Below are 24,898 nucleotides of genomic sequence, written 5' to 3'. Positions count from 1 at the left end.
GAATCAGTGATAAATATTTTAAATTAACTGATATACAAGTCGCTTACTAAATTGTGAGGATCTTATTCATCCAGCCTTAATAATATATTTTTATTTACTTATAAGTGACATACTGAAAAATTTTAAATTTGAATGGATCTAGATGCTCTCATCTTTCATTTTACCTTTCTTTCTCTCTCATGATATTTGAACGCATAAGATTATGTTACGTCAATATCTTGTGCTGACAATTTTTTTTATAAGAGGAGAAAGAATAAAAAATGTGTGAGAGGAGAAGATAAGAGAAGCAGTGTTCTAAACCTAGGTGCTTAACGGCTGGTTGCCGTTTTCTATTAAGGGCTAATCGGTAGAAAAATCGGATCACCCACTAGCTGGTGTTAGGCGGGACGCTAGGCGGGGTAAGGCTAGGCGAGGGCTAGGCGGGACAAGGCAACGTTGGGAGGCAGTAGATCAACTAAGGTTTTGGAGTTGCACCATTTCATCTTCTCTGCCATCTGGGTAAAAAAAGGTTGCGCAGGTCGAGAAGAGAAGAAAAAGATGATGAATGGTAACCTTTTAAAATAACCTAAGGTTAAACGACATCATTGGTTTGTGTTTCTTAAGTGAGAATTTAATGGGCTTCCGCACACTTTAATGGGCTTGTCCACCCAAATAGTAAAGTCCAAAATAAAGCTAGCCAATCTGTTAATGAGAGTTGTCAATTAATTGTTTATTATACTACCTATTAATTAAATCCGCCTAGCTGCATCGGCGCTAGGCCTCAATCCACCGTCCGACTAGTACTTAGATTTTTTAAGAACCTTGGAGAGAAGACGAGGAAGAGCTGGGAATTAAAGGAAAGAGAATCCGACCTCGGTTAAATATAGGAGTGTGATATCCACACATCCCGTTTTACTTCTCACACACCTTTTCAATTTTTGGCCGTCGGATCGGATGAATTAAAGAATATCAATGGACATAAATTATCAAAAGGTGTGTAAGAAATAAAATAAGATGTGTAGATAGCACATCCCTAAATATATTGTGAGTCGCAAGTTGAATACAATTTTTTCGATTTTCATATTTAGCTTTGATAACAGCCATAAGATAGCCAATCAACGGCTGAGATGAACATAATATATGTCCGCGATGCTGGTCTCTTGCTCACTGGTTCAACAGAAGGCTTAAACCCTGCCCGAGGACAACTGCCGTAGTTATAAAGCAAGTATAAACCCTAAACCCTAATTGCAGAGAGAGAGAAAATGAGGAAGAAGGTGGACGAACGCATCCGGACCCTAATCAGCAATGGCGTCAAAAACCGGCACCGCTCCATGTTCGTCATCGTCGGCGACAAGTCCCGTGACCAGGTACTCCTAACTTCTTCTATTCCCTATCTGCTATTCCTATTGGATGAGGAGTGAGGAGTTTCGCAATGAATTGAATTGGGCAGAAAATTGTACCAATTTTACAGTTTTTTGTTTTGTTTTTTTCAGCTGCAAATTCTACTCACTGAGTAATACTAAAAACCTCAAACAAAGAAATTTTATCGAAATTTAACCGAAAACTAGTTCTGACGAAATTGGCTACATTTTATTGAAATTTATATGGTCTTCAGATAGTGAATCTTCATTATATGCTAAGCAATGAAGTAAAAAAATCGCGTCCGACTGTCTTGTGGTGCTACAAGGACAAGCTTGAGCTCAGCAGGTTGGTTTATTTTATCTTCCTTTCTTTCTTTACCTTGTTATAACACGGAATTTTGTTTAAAAAGTATTGATTCGTTTCGTTGACTGTTTGATTGATGCAGTCACAAGAAAAAACGTGCTAAGCAGGTAAAAAAGATGATGCAGAGGGGACTGCTTGATCCCGAGAAGGTTGATCCTTTCTCACTTTTTGTTGAAAGTGGGGGATTGACTTATTGCTTGTACAAGGATTCAGAAAGAATTCTTGGTAATACCTTTGGAATGTGTATACTTCAGGTAACTTAAAACTTATACCAACTTTTCTGGTTTAGCCGACGACTCCCTTTTTATAATTAATTAGAGTTTCAAGACAAAGTTTGATCTTTTTTCTGCTGCGTTAAGGATTTTGAGGCCTTGACTCCAAATCTACTAGCAAGAACGATAGAGACAGTTGAGGGAGGTGGACTAGTCATATTGTTGCTTCGTTCTCTAACCTCACTCACCAACCTCTACACCATGGTTATGGTATGCATATAATAATATATCTTTCTCTTACGCATGCACATTAATAATGCTTAGTTTTTAGGCCGGCATGGTTATGCTTATTATATGATTCTAAATCTGGAAAACTAGCCGTGTTAAAGTTTCCCAGTTTATTTGTAATGATTTGCTTGGCTACAAGAAAACTTTTTGTTTATTGAATTGCTTGACTTTCTTTAAGAGAATGCTGCTAGACATATACGTTTCCCAGTTCGACCTAAGTAGGTTAGTTGTTTCTTTTCATATTCTACTGCAAAAAAGAAGAGGAAAACAACTAGGATTTCCTCATAATATTGTTTTACTTGTTGAAGTAGATTTGAGTTGTACTGCATTATGTACTTTGAACAAATATAGCAATAGCCATGCACCACATACTATATTTGATAGCAATTCTTTCATGTCATGTTTTATTTGCAACACTGTTTTTTCGTTCTCTCTGTATACTAGTCTTATCACTGCCTCTTGATTTCAGGATGTTCACGATAGGTTTCGAACTGAATCCCATGCTAAGGCTACTGGGCGTTTTAACGAGCGTTTCTTATTATCGCTTGCATCATGCAAATCATGTGTAGTCATGGATGATGAGCTGAATATTTTACCAATTTCATCTCATATGAGGTCAATTACCCCGGTTCCAGTTAAAGAGGTAATCTTTTGGCATCTTAAATTGAAGGAACTGATAAACCGAGGCATGCTTTATTTTCCTAGTATCTTATGCCAGGTTGAAAAAAGAATAAAAATAGTTTTGTCAGTATATGTTTAAGCTCAATGGTTATTAGGATAGTTTTTAGGAGTTCATGATACCATTGTTCAATACCTTATAAGAAAAATACTATTGGTGAATGAAGCTTTGACAACTTTTTTCTTGTCTTCTGATCATGATTGAAGGACTCTGAAGGGATATCAGAGGCACAAAGGGAATTGAAGGATTTAAAAGAGCAACTGAGTGATGCCTTTCCAGTTGGCCCTTTAATAAAGAAATGTTGTACGTTGGACCAGGTAGGTTCTTCTCTCTGATTTGTATTAGTTTTTAAGTCTCTATCATGTGTACTAATATGACTCAAAGTTTGAGTTGGCAAATGTTTCAACAGGGAAATGCTGTTGCTACATTTCTTGATGCAATCTTGGACAAGACACTCCGAAGTACTGTTGCCTTGCTTGCTGCTCGAGGCCGTGGAAAATCGGCTGCACTTGGTTTGGCAATTTCAGGAGCTATTGCTGCAGGGTAGTATGCCTTTTACAATGTATTAAAACTGTTTGTGTGTGTGTAGATGTCATTTAAAACTGTTTTTGTGTATGCGTAGATGTTTACACTCATATTAATGTACTATGTTTTGACAATACAAATATATCTTCACAGGTATTCAAATATCTTTGTAACTGCACCCAGCCCTGAGAACTTAAGAACCTTGTTCGAATTTGTTTGCAAGGGTTTTGATCAACTGGACTATAAGGTATGTCGTTTTGTATTCCTGCGGGCGGTTCTAATGTGATCTTTAGCAGTCAAATCTAATTCTTATTAATTAAAAATCCACTTTCCTCTACAATATGCGCCTTCTTGTGAAATTTAACTCCCAAATAATCCACAACCATTAGCAAATAACAATATCTTAGAACATACACTACTCTAAACATTTGTGACAAGATTTGCTAATTGAAAAGGGTAATGCAAGCATATGTGATCAATACTCGCCTTTCCTTCCAGCTAGGAGATATGGAAGGATAGAGTTGTTAGGAGCATTTGACAGGTGTTAGTTTTCCTATGGATTATCAACTCTACATAAGTCTGCACTCTATGGGGCCTAGCTTTTTAACTCATCTTATATGTCTCAACCACAATGTCAGTTCAAGGTTCTAACGAGGAATGAATTTTCTGAAAAGTTGATTGATAAGAAAATTGTAGATTCTCTATCTTCACCAGTTTAGTTATGATTCAAATGTTGATGAATTTAACTTTTTTTCCTGCTAAGTTAATAGCTTTTACGGTGAAATTGTTTAATTATCAAGCATTTTGGTGTTTGAATGTTTTATTCTGTGAACTACATTTTATCTTTCATTAATTGTTATATGGTCATTCCTTTTCTTCATTTTTCAATCATTTATTTCGAACGCACTAGTTATTGAGCTTGCTATTGTAACCTATGTTTACAGGAACATATAGATTATGATGTACAGAAAAGTAGTGACCCTTCGTTGAAGAAAGCAACCGTACAGATCAATATATACAAGCAGCACAGACAAACAATTCAGGTAAAATTATATGGACATTTGGTTACATGTGTAGTATGCTGTGTGAACAGGTGTTAGAATAATGCTGTAATCTGGGTAGTAACTATGTTAATACAATTTCATGTAATGACTCACATGCAGATGTTAGTACTCCATATTGATGAACTCTTAATGTGTGCCCAGTATTGATATAAAACTAGGAGTATTCGCTTCCTTATTATCAGGATGTAATCTACTTACTATTTTGAAGTACAGATGGGCCAGTGGAAAGTGTATCTATAACGTATTCTTAGTACTAAAGCAAATTAAGATGACTGAGAAATTTCTGTGGTCCTATCTTTCCTTTTGGATTCCATACCCTGAAAGTGCTACTATGTCTACTCTCTATATATATGCCCAGTTCTATCCTAGTTGATTCTGAAGCAAATCACCTTCTATGTTAATTTTCAACCTTTCAAAATTTTAGGGTTTATGTACATCCCAACTTAGCTCATTGCAGAGCAATAGAAGAATCTTTGAGAACTATTGTGGGGATTTACAAAAGAATTCTTGGGAAAGAGTTGGGCATTCTTATGGCTTCTCTCTCTCTCTCTCTCTCTCTCTCTCTCTCTCTTCTTTCTCCAACCAATTCGGATATTTCATTTTCAGTAATTTTGTTAGATTGGGGAGTTGCAGTGAGATAGTTATAGATCTGTTTTATAATGATGGAGGTGAATGTTGAGGCATTTGTTAGGGCTGTTTCGTTTTGATGGTGGACTTCTGGTTCACTGAGTGTTGTACATTTTTTTAGCTGTTTAATAAAATCTGTTTTTCTATAAAAAAAAAATAGCAGTACGAATTTTGATTAGTCAGTTGATGTAAAAACACAAGTACATGGAGTAATTATTATTCATGAAAAGGTGATAACCAAGTTGTAATAGAGAATATTTTTCTATTGGATAGCCGCATCACTGTTGCCATGAGTTTGTTCACCTTTTGCCCATCAAATGTCATGGGTTGTGTATGCCCTCATATATGATTAGTGGTTATCTTTGCTGGACTTTTCTAAAATTTTATTGTACTTGTGCCCAAGTGCATCATTTTTGTTATTGGTGTGAGCATATTGAACACAATTTAGATGGTTTGTAATTACTGAAGCTTGATTCCAAAACCGTGTTCCTGAAACACCAACATTTTTGGTCAACCTAAGGTATTTTGCTGGCAATCATCCAGCATCTATGGTATAGAGTCACTCAACATGCCTGTGAGAGTGTGACGTGCTCAAGACCTTTATACCTCATGTAGCCTAAAAGAAAGAACTTGGAACCACTCATTGCTTATGGGGGCTAGCTGTTTTTTACTTTTGGTACTTGTCCTTGCAGTATATACGGCCACATGAGCATGAAAAGCTTTCCCAAGTTGAACTGTTGGTTGTTGATGAAGCAGCTGCTATTCCACTACCAGTAGTGAAATCTTTGCTTGGTCCTTATCTGGTCTTCCTTTCATCTACTGTTAATGGGTAAGAGTCTTCCATGTTCTTCCTTCATGTTGTGTATTCTTATCATGTGTTCTTTATGTTGGATGTAACAGTCTTATGAAAGTTCTTTCACTTTTTGTGAACTGTTTCCACTTTTCCTTTACTCATGCTTGATGTTTTTCATTTTATAAGTTTAACTGTTTAACTCTGAATGCAATTTTTGGTCAAAAAAATCTATGTGCTATTTAAATACTAAAGGACATTCTTTTACACTGAAAGCTATGAAGGTACGGGTCGGTCTTTGTCCCTAAAGCTTATACAGCAATTGGAAGAGCAAAGCCAAACGTCTGCTAAAGGGCCTGTATCTGGTATGCTTATCCTTCATTGGCTGTGTTTTGTATTTTCATCTTGACAGCTTTTAAATGGGGTTGATCAAAATCTCTGATCCCCCCAAAATTTGAATTTATTTTCAAATTTTTATGTTTCAAATTTGTACAGAATCCCTTGTAACAGTGAGGGTTTGGCAAATTAGAATTAAATTAGCTAGAATTTGCGGGGTAAGAAACTAGGTTACTGGTGTTTTTTTTTTTTTCCTTTCTCTAGAATGAAACTTTACACATTTGCTAACATTATTGTTTCTTAAATATTCAAACAGTTGGCTCTTGCAAGTGAGTAATTAATATATTCATTTTAAAACTATTTTGTGATCTTTGGACAATTTTCTGAATTGATGGATGTCCCTTACTGTAGGTCGGCTTTTCAAAAAGATAGAACTGAAAGAATCTATCAGATATGCTTCTGGTGATCTGATTGAATCCTGGCTTCATGGTTTACTTTGCTTGGATATCACAAATTATATCCCTAAACTTAACGGGTAAGAACAACTATGCTTAGAAATTCAGAACTGAGGAAGGTGGTACCATCTCCATTATAACCATTGCCTTTATTAATGATCTCGCTTTCTCTCATCTCTCTCTTTGCTACTAGGTTACCTGCACCAAGTGAGTGCGATCTGTACTACATTAACCGTGATACACTGTTTTCATATCATAAAGATAGTGAGTTGTTCTTACAGGTAACTACATGTTCAAGTAACGTTGACTGCTGATTCTCATTTTCATGTTAATAAACTTACATATTCTAATATTTGCAGCGAATGATGGCTCTATATGTTGCTTCCCACTACAAAAATTCTCCAAATGATTTGCAACTAATGGCTGATGCCCCAGCTCACCACTTGTTTGTACTACTTGGTATATATGCTACCAGTTAGAACTGGTCTTTCTTCTTTTGTCGATATTGGCTGGACTTAATTATAATTTGCACGTGCAGGCCCTGTTGATGAGTCAAAAAATCAGCTTCCTGATATTTTGTGCGTCATTCAGGTTTGTCTGTCTTCCCCTAGTTCCGGACTATTATTTCTTTTAGTGTTTCAATTTGAATTCAGAATATGTCTACGCATACCCAAAATTTTATTGGGTTTTTTATTATTTATAATTATAATTTATGTGAAATAACATGAAAGGACAAACTTTTAACATGTACTTCATCTTCTATAAAACAAAAATTCTTTGATGCTCAACATTTTATGTGCTATAATTTTGCTCTTAGGTATGCCTTGAGGGAAAGATTTCTCGTGAATCTGCAATGAAAAGTTTAAGCGATGGTCATCAGCCCTCTGGTGACCAGATACCATGGAAATTCTGTGAGCAATTTCAGGACACCTGTTTTTCCCAGTCTCTCAGGTGCTCGGATTGTACGAATTGCTACACATCCCAGTGCCATGAAGGTATTCTCTCTTTATGGTTCCCAAATCCATATGTATCACCAGAATTTTGTTGAAATGGTATTTTATAACCAGGGATCTGTTGAAATGGTAATTTAATTTTCTTTGTTTGTTGTAGATTGGATATGGATCACAAGCAGTGGAACTATTGACAAGGTATGCTCCTCTTTCAGTTATTGCTGCCTAAAGATTTTTGTAGATCACACACATGATCCGGATGTGTGTGTAGATGACTAAGGTGTTGAGAAAAATTGACTGAGTGATTCTTTTAGCCCAATATGTCTACACTTTGAATGACAAGATTGAAGATTCTCGGCCTCAATCAATGCTTCAATTGCTTTCTAATGTGTATTGCGATTACAAAACCAACCATATATCTATATATTTTAAAATAATACTTGGGTACGTAAGGTCACAACTAGAAATGTGAGTTTCATGCTTTCAGTTCACTTGGTTTGAAAGCTATAGAACACACCATGTTGGTGCAGGAGAATGATCACTTGAATTTGGAACATGGGTCATGCTTCTAGTTTCACCATTTGTGTATCTATGATTTCAACTTTGATATGCAGATGGCTTTCTCACAAAAGATCTCTCAAGTCATATGATGGTAGTTGGAGAAATAAGTGGAAAAATATAGAGGATTGGAAGTGATACCATATTAAAACAAGGTTATGTTGGATACGGAAAGGTTTAGAGTAGCAGAGTTGGTGAGGGGTTATGTTGGGGAACTTAAGTCTTTTTCATCCAAGTTTGGGTTATATTTCTAAGAGTTGGGAAAAATTCGCTAAAGCAAGGCTAATTTCCGAATTTCTCAAAGGAAAGGAAAAGTTGTCCATCGAAAAGATAAGGAGTCCAACTAGAACTTACTTCAGAACAGTTACAGTGAACATTATAACCCCGCCTGTCTGGAGAAACCAAACCGCGGGCATGTTCCGAATTGCTTTGACAATGGATCCATGAACACATCTAGTGTTAGGATTTTGGCTCGTCAAATATGTCCTAATTGGTTTAGGATTGTTTTAGGAAAATTAGAGGTATGCCGATTCTTGTCCTAGAAGGATTAGGGAAGAATTTCAGTTTTCCTTATTCAATTTGGGTTTGGATTTCTAGAAGTCTATTTGGATTTGGATAAGTGTAATTTCCTAGTCCACTTAGAAATAGGAATTCAATCAGCCTTGGGACATGTAAGCCGACCCTATGCCTATAAATAGGGTGCGGCAAGGCTTAATTTTTAGAGAGAAAACAGCTAGAGACAGCCGAGAGTTTTGAGATTAGTTCTAGTGTTTGCAAAAGTTCTGTAATCTCTATTATTAATCAAAGGAGCGGTGATTTCTCTACCTAGAGAAATCACAATTGGACGTAGGCAAAAGTTCTACCGAACCAGTATAATTCTTGTGTGTTTCTACGTTTTTCTATATTTGCTAGTTTAGTCTATTGCCATTGGTTACATTAAAGAACAAGGTCTAGTGGGCGTATTTTTTCAACATCTAGGAAGTTGCTATCCTGAAGAAAATCCATCTCATCCCTATTATTCTTGAGAAACTCTATAGTTTATTTCTATCCAAACGATGGCCAAGATTTTGCAGTGCCAACAGTTGAGCTTACACTTGTATGTTTAAACAATGATTGGAAATTTTCTTGGTAATTGAAGTTTCCAGCGGAGAAAACACTACAAACAAACATAAGTAGCAGCATTTTTAGGATGATAATTTAAAGATAGACCTTCATTGTTGACTGCACAAATTATTCTACCTTTTTATATAGGTCATATATTAGGGAAAATGACAAGTCACCCATTTCAGTTACTGTAAAATAGTCTGTTATCTCTAAATGTACTTAGCTGTGCTAATGTTTGTGATTAGTTAGAACTGTTATAAGGTAGGTAGTTAAGGGGTATCTTTGTAAATAGCCAAAGGCTATATATATGTCTTCACAGTGTACAAACTAATTAATTCAGAAATACAATTGGAAAGCTTACAGAGGAAGTTTCCAGTTTCTATATCATACATTGATTCTGACCTTGTATACTTTTGGTCCTAGATTTTTTCTTGAACTTCTTTTTATCTCTCAACCCAAACATGTCTGTTATTCCTTGGGCCCATAAATCCATCTACTATTACTGCAAATGTTGTTGGGGACACAGATATAAGGAGTGGCTGATGTGGACATTCTAGTGATACCTCTGGTATGTATCATGTGCTATGTGGGTGACGTTGGATTGCTCTTGTTGGGGATCTAGACATAAGGAATGTGTGTAATATGTGTAATGCATTGCTCTTGTATAATGGAACTCATAAGTACTTCATTATTGAGATAAAAAGTTTCTATACTAACATTTCACTGAATCTCTTTGGTTCTAAAAGTTGATGCTTCACATTTATGCTTTATATTTGAAAAAATGGGAGTTTTAAGGATTTATTTCTCCTCAGGTACTACGAAGGACAGTTTGCTCCTATTTCTGAACTGGACATTGAAGATGTTGTTGAGACTCCACCACTCAAAGTCACAGAAGCTGCCGAGAAGGTCAACTACAATCACTCAGCATAGTTTCTTTGGTGCTTCGTTTTATTTTTTATTTTAAATATTTATAATTAACAGGTTGGAGAACTGCTTATATGAGACTGTTCTACATATTATTGAAAACTATTGTTGGAGGACAGTTTTGTAAGTCAGAGGTCTGTGGTAAATGCAATGCTTGTTCTCTCGAAGTGTTTGAGTTGGTTAAACTTCGTCCTGTTTGAGTTGGTAAAAAATTTCTGTGTTTGAATATAATTTGAACTAACTTTTGTGAATGATCATTTATCGTGTTAATTTTAATCATAGTGATATCAAAGTATATCATGTATTGGTTTGTTTGTTTGGGATTAATCAACATGCCTCCTGTGCCTTGATATTGTTTATCTGAATGTTACCTATGTCTATTTTACTTGTAGGTTTCATTACTGGAAGAAAGTATAAAACCTAGAACAGATCTTCCTCATTTGCTCGTTCATCTTCGTGAAAGGCGACCAGAGAAACTCCATTATATTGGTGTCTCCTTTGGGCTTACATTGGACCTTTTCCGGTTTTGGTGGAAACATAAGTTTGTTCCATTCTATATTGGACATATTCCAGTTAAGATGGATTCCCCTCCTGACACTGAATCATTTATGCGTTAACTGTTTTTTGAATATTATCATTTGTGAATGAATGATTGATTAAACAATAATTTTGCATTTCTTTTCAATGTAATAGAGTGCTGTGACTGGGGAGCATACATGTATGGTCCTCAAATCTTTGAAGAATGATGAACTTGAAACCAGTGATTTTCGTCCATTCTACCTAGGTGGGCCCATTTTTATTTGGAGAACCTCTGTTCTATTTAGATTTTTGCAGATTTTGTGTACTTCAGTCCACAGCTTGATTATTTGTTGGCTACCCCAGATTTCAGGAGAAGATTTTTGAGACTATTGGGTTATAGTTTTCGTACAATGGATTATAGGCTTGCTATGAGGTACTATTAAAAGTTTCCTTCTGATAAGTGCTTATTGTTCAAGTGCTTATACTAACTTGTAATTATCCAGCATCTTAGATCCTAAGATCAATTACAAGGATCTAGAGCCCAAATCGTCTACCGTAGATGGATTCTTACAGTCAATCACAGACTTACTTTCGCCTTATGATATGAAGCGACTACAGGCCTACACCAGCAGTCTTGCTGACTTTCATATGGTAAGTTCTCTGAACAATGGTTGATTGCCGACGTGCCCATCATAGTGCTACGTACTGTTTTGGGATTTTTGTCTTAGGATTACCAATTGATTCCATGCATTCATGGTAGAAAAAAAAAGTAATGTTTGCATTACAAAACAAAATATACCTTCCCTTTAGAAAAAATTAAATATTTGCGTTACAAAAATATGCTTTCCTTTATTAAAAAAGAATAAAAGAAAATTTGTATTCGCAAGTGGCCCTTTACAACAATGGTGGAAAGAAGTTGAGCCTTTGCATGATGGCGTGGGTTCGAACCTTGTCGGTGGCTAATCTAACATCTAATCTAACAAAATCTATCGTTTGACAAAAAAAAAAAAAGGAAAAAAGGAAAAATTGTGTTCCATTGCGATAGAATTATCATCTCAATGTGACAACATGATTATGTGATTATGATAATTGACAGTGCTGGAATATTTGTTTTCTTACTATGGACAGTCTGATAACATGATTGTGATACAAATTACTCTTGCAATTTTGTATGGATAATCTTTTTCAAAGTGAACTATTAGGACATTTTGTGTTCAGTTATTTATCTATCTACGTGTATATATCTGTGCAGTTGGGAAGTCCAAAAAATAAAACATTGAAAGTACAAAATTGCTATTTTGAGAGGGGGATTTGTTTACTTTACAAGTAATTTATGTTTAGGATTCTATGGTCGATGTTTCATCCCGTGCTGTGTTACATAAAGTTCAAAATTGCTTGTTAGAGAGGAGGATTTGTTTAAAGTAATTTGTGTTTATAATTCTGTGGCCAATGTTTCAACCCTGTTCTCTGTGTTACATAAGAAGATGAGAGAGTTGCTTGAAAAGATGAAATCAATAATGGTTAGGCTTTTAGACCCCTCCTTTTCCCCTCCCACGCTAAACCCCTCGTGGGTATTCCCCTGAGGGAAGTGAACCCATTTGTTTGGAGGCTCTCAGGAAGGTGCAGTGCAGCCATGATCGATGGCCGTGTTGGTCTATTTGTGTTGATTATGGTTTTGAGTGGATTATTTGCTTCCTTCTCTTTTTCGGAAAAACAGCCAGTTTGAATGTGCCAACATGTCTTCCTCCGGTTAGGCATAGATTATTGCATTTTCATCCTTAACTATCCACCATGCTAAATCACCCGAGAATTGTTATTTAAAATTACAGTTTAAACCCTGGGGTCCATTTGGAAATGAAGTGTTATTTTATAAACGGAGATCCTCTTGTATTCTAGTTATTGTTTGTTTATACATATGTCAAACTTATGTTTTTGTTTTACAGATTTTGGATCTTGTTCCAACGCTTTCACATCTGTATTTCCAAGAGAAGCTTCCAGTGACATTGACTGGTGCCCAGGCTTCCATATTGCTCTGCATTGGCTTACAAAATCAAGATATCTCCTATATTGAGGTTTGTTTCTCTACTTGTTGCTCTTGTGGTTTGCTTGGCTATACCAGTCACATAGATGTGAGCGTGCACTAAAACTCACTTGCAAAGACAAAACACTGTTCTTGGTGGCTTCATTTGTACCCTTTATTTCATTCTTTATCAGGTGTAAATTTTTACTTACATTCATGTTTTCCAGGGGTTGATGAAATTGGAAAGGCAGCAAATATTGTCTCTCTTTATAAAAGTTATGAAAAAGTTTCACAAATATCTATATGCTATTGCATCTGAGGGCCTTGAGTCAACCTTTCCTAAACCAAAAGAAGTAAGTTAAGCAAAGCAGTAACTTTTTTTGTTCTTATGGAAAATACATGACAAGTTGGTGGTTTCTATTTCCTTTCACGTCGTAGAATGTTTTATGATTCTCAGTAGGCTTAACAATATGATACTGACGTGTTTTGCTCATGAGCCACTTTGGTGAAAGCAATTCTCTCCGCACCTGAACTATTTTGTTTGATATGTTATCGTTAAGTTTACACTTTTGCATTTCTTTTGCATACAATCTCCACCAGAAACAATTTTTTTACGTATAGAGAGAAATTTCACAATTCCAACACGTCTATTAAGTTGTACGGAATTTCAATATGCACTACAACATCTTTCCATTATGAATGTATAGATCTTCGCATGAGAAGTTCTTTTTAAAAATATATTGCAAGATGATAAAAATTATATATATATGTATGTATGTATGTATGTATGTATGTATATTTTGTGCATAACTAGGCTTTAGTTAGTCTCGACCTCAACTCCTGCACACATGTGAGGCTTTGCAACTGACTTGATAGCGCTTGGTTGACCTCATCATCCTTGAGAACAAGAAATTAATAAGAAGTAGGCAACTTTGTTTTTTATGCAATGTGGGACTACTACACGGATATTGCCTGTTGATATGGATGATTTGCTTGTGAGCCTAAAGAGCTGACCATGACAATCTTGGATTGGATGCTTGGCTCGTTTAGCTTATTTGGGTACCTTGAACGAGCTTGTGCTGAGCTTCATTAAGCAGCATGCAAGCAGTAGTTTGGTTCATTACCTATTTATAACCATCTTTTATTGCCAGCAAGTGTAAGATTACTATTACGTCCCAATGAGAATGAGAATGGAAACATAAACTCAATTGTAGTTTCTAGCAGCAATACGCTTATTTATTTGATCAGTCGAGCAAAGCTTTGCAACAGAAGTTGTTTAAGCTTAACATCGCCTATTACATTATAAAATTTGTGTGCATGTATGTATGCTATTGTGCTTTTCTTCTGCCTAAGTTGTAACTCCACTCTGATTTGGAAATTTTGGTTCAGACTCTCTTGGAACCTCACAAAATCTCTGTTGATGATGATCTCAATGATGCTGCAAGAAAAGTTGAGGTATGCTTTATTCCTTCCTTACCTTCCCTGTTATCCGACCTACCTTTCTCTTTCCTGTGTTCTGAATTCCAAGAGTTGGGCTGACTTGACTACGCACATACAGGACGGGGTGAGATCCAACAGAGATGAATCATTAGATCCCAAGTTGCTTCAGCAGTATGCCATTGGGGACAGAGATGCAGACTTTGAGAATGCATTACAGAATGGCGATGTAAACTTACCGGCTGGTGGTCTCGTTAGTGTGAAATCAAGTAGAAACAGAACGGATAAAGGTAAAGAGAGAGAGAGTCATAAGAGCGGGGAAAAGCGACGTAAAAATGAGCATGGCTCCAGCTCAAAGTCCAACAAAAAGAAGAAACATTGACATTAGTGACGGTCATGTATGCAACTATTGTAACATTCAGTAAGAAGTCACTTTAAGGTACCAGAGGCAATAGTGATAGTCATGTATGCAACTGTTATAACATTCATTGCGTCAATGACGATGTATTTTTGACACAAACAGAACAGGTATGCATCAGGAGATGACAATTTTGGTTCTTTAATTCGACTGTGACCTCAACTTCGTCTTTCATTTGTTTCCAAAGTGAGCCGAAATAAAAATCTGAACTAACATGATCGAGCCATTCAGTAACCAAAATCGAAAATTTTCCAAACATTCGGTACGAGTATCGGTATCAAATATTTGTTAGTTGGGTAGTCGCTTAGTAAAATATTAGTTCAGTACAAATCAAATCTTTGGTACATTAATAATACTTACAGGATTAAGTCAGTCCCGGTGAATTTGATTTCGTATTTGCACATCTTTACTACAATTGACTCGTGCGCTTGTGAGGTAAACAGGAGTGCAAAATTGAAAGGAGGCATGCCGAAATAATTTCTTCATTTGATATGCCATTGTTAATTTGACATCAAGCAGTAACCGAATGTCCAATTCAAGCTCCAACCGTGCCAAACTAAACAAGCCTAGAATAAATTTCATCACATATGAAATGAATGTCCCGAAGGCGATTAATAACGCCGAATATCATTAACTTTCCAATTCATGAGTTTCAATCTGATACAACTAATACGTGGTTGTGTATATCACAAAAGAAACTGACATCGTGAAGTTATTTTTCCTAAGCTTAAACCGCGCAATTACACCAATCGGACGAACAAAGTCTCATAGCTTTGGTACAAACCAGTTACATACAAAACATAAAAAAGCAGAGGAACATCCAACAACGACTGATCTTCCAGTGCCTTTCTTCATAAAATCCATATCCCCTCAGATGCGGCTGAATCGATTCGGTTCAACCTGAGAAGCTGGACCAATAAAAGAAGAGGGAAGAAAAGGGAAAGGTTAGAAAATGGGGAGGGGAAGCAGAGAAAGAACAGCTTGCTATAAGAGTTTTCTCAACTCGTGAATATTATAGAGCTCACCCGCTACTTCTTAACTTTCAAAGTAGTTTCTATTCGTTCGACAAGCTGATCAGCAGTCAAAGCACCCTCCTGCAAGTAATGAAAGCAAAATCATCAAAGATGTTTAAAATCGAACTGATGATGGTGAATCGGTTATGATTTAATCTAGCAGTGGCTTGAACACATGCACAGAGAACATATAATATTTATCTTATTTAATATTTTGGATCAAAGAGGACATACATCCTTCAAATTCAACATTTCGGAATCAAAACCAAACAAAAGAAGAAGAAAAGCATGCGAAGCAACACACCAGACGAAATTGGAAACCGATGCATGTGCATAGGATATCTTACAAAAGCTTAAAAGTGGAATTAACAGCAAAGCATAACAACATTAACAATACCCCTCCATATTATGGCTGTATGAAAAGCTTGCAGTCAATATGTTATCAGACAGATCACACATTGCTAGGTATTTGATCGATGCATGTGCATAGGATATCTTACAAAAGCTTAAAAGTGGAATTAACAGCAAAGCATAACAACATTAACAATACCCCTCCATATTATGGCTGTACGAAAAGCTTGCAGTCAATATGTTATCAGACAGATCACACATTGCTAGGTATTTGATCGTCTACCAGAGACACATAATAATTATCTCCCAAAGGAAAAAAGAGAACAAATTCAACTTACAAAGCGGTCAAATGGCTCTCCATCCTTAAATATGATGAAAGTAGGCAATGCTTGTATGTTATATTTATCAGCAATGCTAGGATACTTCTCTGTGTCAATTTTCACAACCTGGATCTTGTCGTTCAGCGTAATACTGACTTCATTGAGGACAGGTGCCATAAACTGACAAGGACCGCACCTGTCAACCACATGTTATTACTTAATTGTCCGTGCTACCTTATATACTTCCTTTCAAGGCAAGACAGAGAGAGATGGAAAACCTAAAAGATGAATAGCTATTACGTTGTTTAGGAACTAAAAGTTTAACTGACAATACAATAATAATTACAATGATGCAAACTGTTATAGTAGTTTAAAAGTAACGGATCCTACGTAGAATCATAGATGAATGGTAATACAGCCTCATAGGATTATAGGACCATTTATTCGTAAGCCCTTGCAGATAGGTTAATTAAAGGGCTATTCTCTTACGCACATGAGAGACGCACCTTTATGAACATTCACTTTTGATATTAGAGAATTTCTGTATAAACAAAATAAGAAGTGAGATATACAAGCAAAGCTTACCAGGTTGCATAGAAGTCAACCAACACAGGTTTTTCGGAGGTAGCCAGCAAATCTTCGAAGGAGGAAAATGTTTGCTTCTTTGCTTTAACCTACGAAAATTAATTTTTTTTTCAAATATACATGTAAGTACCGTATCACCAATTCGGTCAAACTTCGTAATTCAGCTATATAGGCCAAATATTCCAAAGACAGCAAGGAAAGAGTACACACAGCTATTCGAAACTGTCACAACATTGTCCAGATGGATAACTACATAAGTGATAAGTCATATCATCCTCAATGGAAAGCGGCACCTGTAACTTGGGGCACAGCGAGTAGTGATAGGAGGACCGTTGATTGACTGGTACAAATAATTGACTTCTGATTAGATGATTAAAGAACAAGTGAGTCCATGCATGAAGGTCCCGAATATGGGCTCCTCACTGTCACTAGCATTCACATCCTTAGTAGATAGTATCCCAGTGTTATAATCTATACCTTCCATCCCATTCAATAGTTTTGTTTCTAGGTTTGTCCCTTCCCAACTTTATGCCCAAACGGTAGGGTAGATCAGATTCTCGCAACCTAATACCGTATATGGGTGACAATGTGAATTCTAATTATTTGGGAGAGGTTCAATACCAAACCAGTTTACCGATAACTACACGTGAGTGCGCCAACATCGGTATCTCACTAACAGTTTACTTTGCCTGCACTTTCCTACGAATTATCTTTCTTCTCCCGAAAAGACTTTAATTTCGAAAACCCGAAAAACCAACCCATGTGGTTTTCTCACAACTTACAGGAAACGGAAAGGGAAAAGAAATACAAAGCAATTGGCTTTCTTGTCATAAATATGATAACGATAAGATTTCCGGTTGTATGCTTTGCTCCCTAAATTCAAATTTTACAAAACACAGAAATTTCAGATAAGGAATTTAACTTGCGAGCTTCACAATTTTCAAACATTTTCCTTGATTTTCTCGGGAAACAAACAAACCGCGAAACTACAAAATCGGAAAATTGATTACCGGAGGAAGAATCCGAGACCTTGAGTCCCGTGTTCCGATCCGAACGTGTCGAAGGTGTGATGGAAATCGCAGAGAAGTCGAGGAGGACAGCTTTGAACAAGAAGAAGAGGATGATGCCGCCGCCGCATCTATGCGAGCCATACGGTCAGAGCTGAGACAAGGAACCGCGGACGCCGTCACGGAAATCGCCATTGGATTGGACGCTCCGGTCAGTGAGATTTCGTCCGACGGATTCTTCTTCTTAGCTCCTGTTTGGATAATCGGAAAAGAAAATGAATACGAACAAATACTTCCAGGCTCCAGCGAAGAGCACTTGCGGTTCCGGCCCGCCGAGAGGAGATAAGATTGTGGTGTTGCTTCGGGTGTATGATGCTATGGTGGTGTTTAATTATTTACCGTTTGATTGTTGGAACAACAAAAGTATGTTGATCGGACGGATGATAAGTTTGAGAGGTGGTTAAGTCTTGTGAATCCGAATCGAAGACGATTCGGCGATCGTCTGTTTGCCTTGTTCCTGAGTTCCTGGAGGACGTTCCTGTGACGTCACGTGCTACTGCAAACTGCACACTTCTTCACCAAATCAAAATGAGGCTTACCACTCGCTTACCATCAATTTCTATGTTCGTATTGTAAAATATTATATTAAAAATATAAGGTGACAAAATTCACATAGGCTCGTATTTATTTTGATTATTTTTGCAACCTCATTTTTTGTTGGATTAATGATTAGAATTTAGATGGATTATTTGCCCAGATTATTTTTAATCTTTTTACACAATTGTTAACTGCGAATTAGACTAAACCGCACAATGTACCTAACATAATTAAATATTAAATTTATCATTCATTGGACTCGAACCTAAAACCTATAATAATAGGGATATATGCAAGTACCTTTAGAGGTTGGAATGAGCGAACCTACGCACAATAGCTCCTTAACCACATTAGTTAGCCACGACGAGATTCCAAAGTCATTGTAAATATATATACACAGATATCCTTCTCACCTGCATTTGAGTCGAATCTGGTATCTCATCAATGCAACCCATGCATAATAGCTACTCGAGACTAGGTCTGTCAATTTCTTGTACGACTTGTTAAACAAATATGAAACGACAAGATAATAATAAGTTTCGAGTCAACCCGCTAACGAGTCAGGTCACTACGGGATCACTTCTTAAGAACTCAATAAGATATCGTTTGTCAAATCTACACATTAGGCATAACAATTTCTTGTATGACTTGTAAATCTAAAACAAAATGACACGACCCGTAAATGAATCAAGTTCAGATTACCTATTAAAAACCCGTTAAGAGAGCAGGCTTCACACAACACTACCTGTTAAAATAACGAATATGACACAAAAACAATACGAATACGAGAAATACAACCCATTTGCCAGGCCTACCTGAGACGTGGGTTTAAACAAAATATCAATGTTATCAATTAAGTAGAAAATGTAATCATTCACTAGCTTCATGTATTACATTTCAAAAGATTCTTTCCATATATCATGTGACAAAAATCTCAACCAGGTACAACACACAATTCTTCACAAAGTTCTACAAACACAAGCAACGACGATGTATGTCTAACCGTCTAAACCGTGGAAAGAAATCATGCCCGGAAATTATCCACCGCTTGTCAACGTCAAGGCAAGAAGAACAATGGTGATGGCAGTTACTATGATGGCACAAGCAAATAACCACATACCCGTGCTCGGCCCTTTGTTATTCTGGCTCTCTTGACTTCCCAACTCAACTTCTCTAAGAAGTTCTCTCACTTCATCTACATCGTAGTCCTTGGCAGCTTGGGTGAGTCGACTTTGAATCTTCTCAAGCATTGCAATCCTCCTTTCTCTGGATGCATCCTTGGCTGGCCACCAAAAACTTGTCATCTTCCAAAGAAGGATTCCCACATAAATGGCCACGACACAGTCTACGCTATAATGGTGACGTTCCCGTATTTCTCTCTGTGCAGAATGCCCGACAAGTAACCATATGATAACTGAGCTATAACCACCATAAGCTTCCTGCAACAATCGATCGGATTCATAGAAATAAAAATCAGCAGCACAAGTAGGTTGCTTCTTGGACAAGAAATGGCAATGGAGAGAAATTTCAAAACACATTAGGCAGTACCGTCCAGGCCATAGCTGTCAATACAGCAACTAGCATGTGTCCACTGTACACGAGGTCATTGCAGCCACCTCCAGCATTCTTCAGTAAATTATACCATGGCCCATCCATCGCGGTTGGTCGCAAGAATTCTATTAGGAAGCTCATTCGACCCCAATCTGGCCGGAAGTCCGCAAGTACTTTTCCAGTATCAGCTGAGGGAAACAAATAAAAAATGTTGTAACATACACAGCCACCTTATCCTCAAAGGGGGATGTATTTGCAGTAGAAAAGGTTGCAACATTAGAAATGTGGAAAACTGTAAAGGAAAATACTTTAGAACCCAACTCTTTTACCTATATTTTTCTCCGTCCTTCAAATGAGGCCCATCTAGGACCCCATCCATGTGTGAGAATTGGGAAAAGAGTTTGGTTTGTTAGCATCTTTTTAATGTATAACTCATGCGGTGATCAATAGTAGGAATCATTCATACGTTCCCAGATCAGCCCAAATTTGGGTCAGAAGGTCAGATAAAAAGGGTACTTTTGGGGCCGAAGTTGCAATTGAGGCAATGAAACCCAGGGGTCAGTTTGAGAAGAAAATGAACCTATTATGTAGTACTTACCAAAGGCCATATCCTGTCGTAATAATTCACGAATAGCATTAGAATCCGAAGCATAAGGTACATAATACTTCTGAGCCCAGCGATGAGGATATGAAGGGACTGTGAAACGAGCAGTAGCACACCAAGGCCGGGCAGACGGCAGAACAGTTGATACAAAAGTTATGGCACGAAGAAGACGGCCAATACCCATGGTGAACATGTACCGTGCACCTAGTCCAAGGCCAGGAGCTTTCACAGAGTCAAACAGTACGGAAAAAGCCAACAGCATAAATAACATGAGGAAATGATGCAGTCCAATAATACGGGCTCTCAATATTTCAACTAAGGTATGAGGAAGTTTCTCATTCAGTGCCAAAAGCAACCACTGGCCAGTGTCTGGAAGAGGAGATGTACGACTGTCAAGTACCAAAAATGAAGAAGACAATCAGTTTTACTCTCATTAAATACTTAACTAAAAACTATGGCTAACAGTGCATGAGAAATGAAAAAAATATCCTCCCTATGGCGATGCTATGAAATACAAGAAAACAGACTACATCAAATCATCTGATAGACCTTACATGTCATTGTATTAAATCATTCAATTATAAAAACAATGCCGAGGGCCTTTATTAAATAGAAATTAAATGAAAAATGTTGCTTACGTGTGGAAATTAGACAAGAAAATTTACAAGATGATGTTTTTCCGCGTATTTTCTTTTCAGATTCCTTTTGTTTGGTTGATATTACATTACATTGTAACTCCTAGCAGCATAAGCTTTTGAGATCTCATGGTCGCCTAACATGGTATTAGATCCTTGGTTGCAGGAGGTCCTTAGTTTGAATACTCCAATTTCTCATTCCTTGTTTGCTGGTTCATTCCCTAACAGTTAAAGCTTTTGAAACACACATTTTTACATCCAAGCAAAGAGCTAGTAGAAGTGGAGCATAGATGCACAAATTGTTTTGTATGTCAGCACCTTAAATGCAAGTCAGATTGAGGTCTTGGATGTGCTAGCGTTCTCGAACAATATGGAGGAGTTTGACATAAATTATGGTTGAATACCAAGCAACTCTGTTATTTCATCATTAAGTCGCTTTATTGATAAGTTAGAACCCTATCAATCCTTCCAGAAAGAGTGGTGGTCCCAGTGGATATTTGAAATAAGGCAAAGTTGCATACCTAGTTAAGAACTTGATTGGTAAATGGTAATTGAAGGAAATATGACCTTTTCTTGTTAGCTGAAAGCTTAAAGAAAGCTTTTAACGATCATTTATAGGAAGGACTAAAGGATTGGAGCAACTGACAATTTACACTTAATTTATACTTGTTGGTCCAAAGATAAAATTAAATAGGTATAAGAGCGAAGCTTAAGGAGCAGCTTATCGAGATGTTCTAATGGTGTTGTGAGCAGCAACAAAATTAATAGATACCACAGGCAGCATTTGCACAGTAACAAGAACCCAAGTTGAAATTCTGCAGCAACAAGAACCCCTATAACAAGCCGGAAAAGAAACAAAGAGAAAGAAGCCACAAATAAGTTATACCAGGGAGATTTGTATCGAACAAATCTTTTGTGCAAGATTTTAAAGGATGAAATGAAGGAGGTGCCTAGCTGTGCATAAGTTAAAAAAAATTCCAAGAAGAAATTGATATATGGAAACAGTTGATTGGAATGGAAGCACACACCATATACATGTTGCTGTGGTACACCCATCCCATCTATTTATTTCCCATATAGGAAGGTGTGGCCATAGTAACCCTAAGCCTCCTTCAATGTAACAGTTGGTTTTATTCCTCTAAACATTTTCTCACTGTATGGCCACCAATCAACTGGCCCATCGAACTTTAGCCTGACTGAAAAGCCATCAACCAGCATCAAACAGTAGGCCTTTTCTTTTTCCCAACTTTCCTAAATTTCTTACTGACTTATCAGAGTCAGCATTGACCTACATCCCACTCTCCTATTGATGCTTTCCTGACTGAATGTTGATGACAAAGCTCGGGCCAGGAATATTTCACTTCTTCAACTCAAAAATACTATAGGGATCAAAGAAGTTTCAATTGTTTAGGCAATTTGTATCTACCATAGGTAAGAAAACAGAATTGCTATGTTTATATCTCCTATCTATTTAGTTCTTGTTCATATTTCTGCTATATTTGCAAAATATATGATAAAAATATGGATTTGTGCCACTATTTGCATTTAAAACTGGTGGAATATAATTCATTTTCAGTTTTTATTCTAATTGCTGACTAATTCTGATGGAATGTATCTACAATCCCAGATCTCCCATTGACTCAATTGCCATAAGCCCAAAGGGTGGTCTTTGGAAGACCCCACCTCAGTATCTCCTAATGTTCAATACGTTCTCCGACAGGTTGTGTCATCAACAAGTGTTGCGGAGATTTTTATAGCCTGTAAAGGGCAGCCACAACCATGGTCTACAAAAGAATGCAACCACTTGACATATGTTATACAACAAAACCAATCTTGATAAGATAATATGCTATTTATTCATTCAAAAATCTATGACGATAACAGTCAAAGACAATCCGGTATAAAGGTTTAGAAGAATCAATATGATAATTTCTTAGCTGAAAGATATGAAAAGACATTTCACAATAACATACAAAGGCGGAACCTTTAAGAGAATTCAGTTTGCGTTATACGTGGGATGGCCTGCCTAAATCTTTGTTTGGGCATATACATATTATGCTAAGTATTAGTACAACATTGCCCGCCTCAAGGATGCACAGGGCTACATGGCAAAGGGCTGAAACCCTAACTATATGCAAATTGTAGTAAACAAAAAAACTTTGAAACAATCGGTCAACGAACAAAGGGACCTAAATTTCCCATACAAAAATTGTACCATAATTACAATCATAACTCATTAAAAACCAGCTCCCTACACACTCTATCTCAGTTTGGAATGGCATGGCAGTATTGCACTAGGATTTGCTTTAGGATAGTGCTGCTACTCACACACCCACTTTTACCTCTCACACACCCTTGTTAATTTTTGGCCATTCAATTCATTTGATCCAACGGCCGAAAATTGAGAGGGGTGTGTGAGAAGTAAACATGGGTATGTGGAGTGGTATTCCTGTTCACTTGTAAGTGAGAGGTCTTAGGTTCAATTTTCGCCAAAGGCAAGTATGAACCACATTATTGCTAGCCATTGTGGAGGCTAAGCTCACCCCTCCTCCTTAGTGTAGATAACACCGTTTGTTCAAAAAAAAAAAAAAAAAAAAACATGGGCATGTGGATAGCACTACCCTTTGCATTAATGGGTAGAAACTGAGTTCAAACTCTTTGTAAGCACTAAAAAAGGAAAAACTCATCTCCCTGAGAGTAATTGCTCACAAGAAACATACCATTAACAAACATTTTTGCTTTAATTATCTATATGAGCATTAAATCTGGCACTAATCCTTGCACAAATTGTAAGATCAGATCCTTAAAATGTTGGTACTAATTCTTACACAAAATTGACCAAATCTGGTAAGTAAATTAGCACAATAAACACAAAGGATGATTCAGATTTTGCCATATTTAGATGAACTTCCGAAAAAACAACACAATCAAACTCGACCCACATAATGTTTAGGAATTTAAAACCCGAAATAAAGTAGAGAACTCGAAATTCTGACTGATTAAACATCTGGGTCACTTGTATTTAAGCTCAATGAGCAGAAAATGCAGATCAAAATACGCATGGAGAAACATTGAGAGAGTGAATGGAAGAATAAGGAATAAGGGACAATACCTGTTCCAATCAAGGCCGAGGGCGGCGGTGACAAAGCGGACGCAGAGAGCTTCAAAGAGAAGAGCCAAGAGCATAAAGAGCATGGAACCGATGAAGGGAAAGACGACGCGAAACTCAGAGGTCCAGTGCTTGTAGAAAGGGACCCGACTGACGGCAATGACAGCGAGTACGGTGTGCAGCGCAGGCTGAAGAAGGCCGTGCCAAGTGGGTGAGAGGTGGCGGAGGTAGTCGACTGCCACATAGGCCACGGCGGCGATTCCAAGGCCACCGGACCTCAGCGGCAGCCACCGCATGGTGGTGAATGAGAAAGAGTGAGCTGACGGCGTGGCTGGTTTAAAGAATACCGGGAGCTGGAGGTTGGGTCTTGGGGGTTTGAACATTCCAAGTATGTAGTCTACTCTTGCCGTATTGGTTTAGTTGTTTTGTTTTAGTGGGTTTCTATTCCATACCACTTGGAAACGGATGTTTTTAACTTCCACTGGCCGAAATGTTCGATATCAAATTATTATTGGT

At 37.2% G+C, this 24,898-nt stretch overlaps 3 protein-coding genes across 3 annotated transcripts; 1 reads left to right on the top strand and 2 right to left on the bottom strand.

Annotated features, from left to right (window-relative positions):
* Positions 1-1,143: 1,143 nt before the first annotated feature.
* On the top strand, positions 1,144-14,755 carry LOC103965238 (RNA cytidine acetyltransferase 1). The gene is given in 27 exon segments (XM_009378260.3): positions 1,144-1,346; positions 1,595-1,686; positions 1,787-1,958; positions 2,064-2,186; positions 2,674-2,847; positions 3,090-3,200; positions 3,293-3,426; positions 3,562-3,655; positions 4,353-4,451; positions 5,792-5,928; positions 6,166-6,254; positions 6,637-6,760; positions 6,874-6,961; positions 7,040-7,139; positions 7,219-7,271; positions 7,498-7,611; positions 7,613-7,675; positions 7,791-7,828; positions 10,105-10,198; positions 10,609-10,788; positions 10,910-11,000; positions 11,099-11,168; positions 11,239-11,386; positions 12,679-12,807; positions 12,983-13,108; positions 14,145-14,210; positions 14,314-14,755. Coding segments are annotated over 27 exon segments (3,075 nt in total). The 5' UTR covers positions 1,144-1,241; the 3' UTR covers positions 14,575-14,755.
* A 452-nt stretch (positions 14,756-15,207) lies between these two features.
* Positions 15,208-18,446, bottom strand: LOC103965239 (thioredoxin-like protein slr0233). Its single transcript, XM_009378261.3, has 5 exons — positions 17,890-18,446; positions 16,880-16,968; positions 16,313-16,490; positions 15,636-15,704; positions 15,208-15,518 (listed from the first exon to the last, which is right to left on the bottom strand). Exons 1-4 carry the CDS (start codon positions 18,079-18,081, stop codon positions 15,639-15,641), a joined length of 525 nt encoding a protein of 174 aa, XP_009376536.2. The 5' UTR covers positions 18,082-18,446; the 3' UTR covers positions 15,208-15,518; positions 15,636-15,638.
* Positions 18,447-19,310: 864 nt separating this feature from the next.
* Positions 19,311-24,698, bottom strand: LOC103965240 (protein PHLOEM UNLOADING MODULATOR). The gene is made up of 4 exons (XM_009378262.3): positions 24,386-24,698; positions 20,633-21,027; positions 20,032-20,222; positions 19,311-19,922 (listed from the first exon to the last, which is right to left on the bottom strand). Exons 1-4 carry the CDS (start codon positions 24,676-24,678, stop codon positions 19,521-19,523), a joined length of 1,281 nt encoding a protein of 426 aa, XP_009376537.2. The 5' UTR covers positions 24,679-24,698; the 3' UTR covers positions 19,311-19,520.
* Positions 24,699-24,898: the final 200 nt, after the last annotated feature.

Source organism: the organism of the source record quoted next, unplaced genomic scaffold (genome assembly GCF_019419815.1).
Source record: "Pyrus x bretschneideri cultivar Hongxiangsu unplaced genomic scaffold, Pyrus_bretschneideri_v1 Contig16, whole genome shotgun sequence".
In the NCBI taxonomy this organism is placed as follows: domain Eukaryota; kingdom Viridiplantae; phylum Streptophyta; class Magnoliopsida; order Rosales; family Rosaceae; genus Pyrus; species Pyrus x bretschneideri.
This window is presented reverse-complemented; position numbering and strand designations above follow the sequence as displayed.

Coding starts and splice junctions, on each gene's coding strand:
- LOC103965239 (XM_009378261.3), bottom strand. CDS start 18,081: ATGGCGATTTCCGTGACGGCGTCCGCGGTTCCTTGTCTCAGCTCTGAC. Junction 16,969..17,889: donor GGTCTCGGATTCTTCCTCCG/GTAATCAATTTT, acceptor TAATTTTCGTAG/GTTAAAGCAAAGAAGCAAAC. Junction 15,705..16,312: donor GAGAGCCATTTGACCGCTTT/GTAAGTTGAATT, acceptor CATTACTTGCAG/GAGGGTGCTTTGACTGCTGA.
- LOC103965240 (XM_009378262.3), bottom strand. CDS start 24,678: ATGCGGTGGCTGCCGCTGAGGTCCGGTGGCCTTGGAATCGCCGCCGTG. Junction 21,028..24,385: donor CTCGGCCTTGATTGGAACAG/GTATTGTCCCTT, acceptor GGTACTTGACAG/TCGTACATCTCCTCTTCCAG. Junction 19,923..20,031: donor TGACAGCTATGGCCTGGACG/GTACTGCCTAAT, acceptor CGATTGTTGCAG/GAAGCTTATGGTGGTTATAG.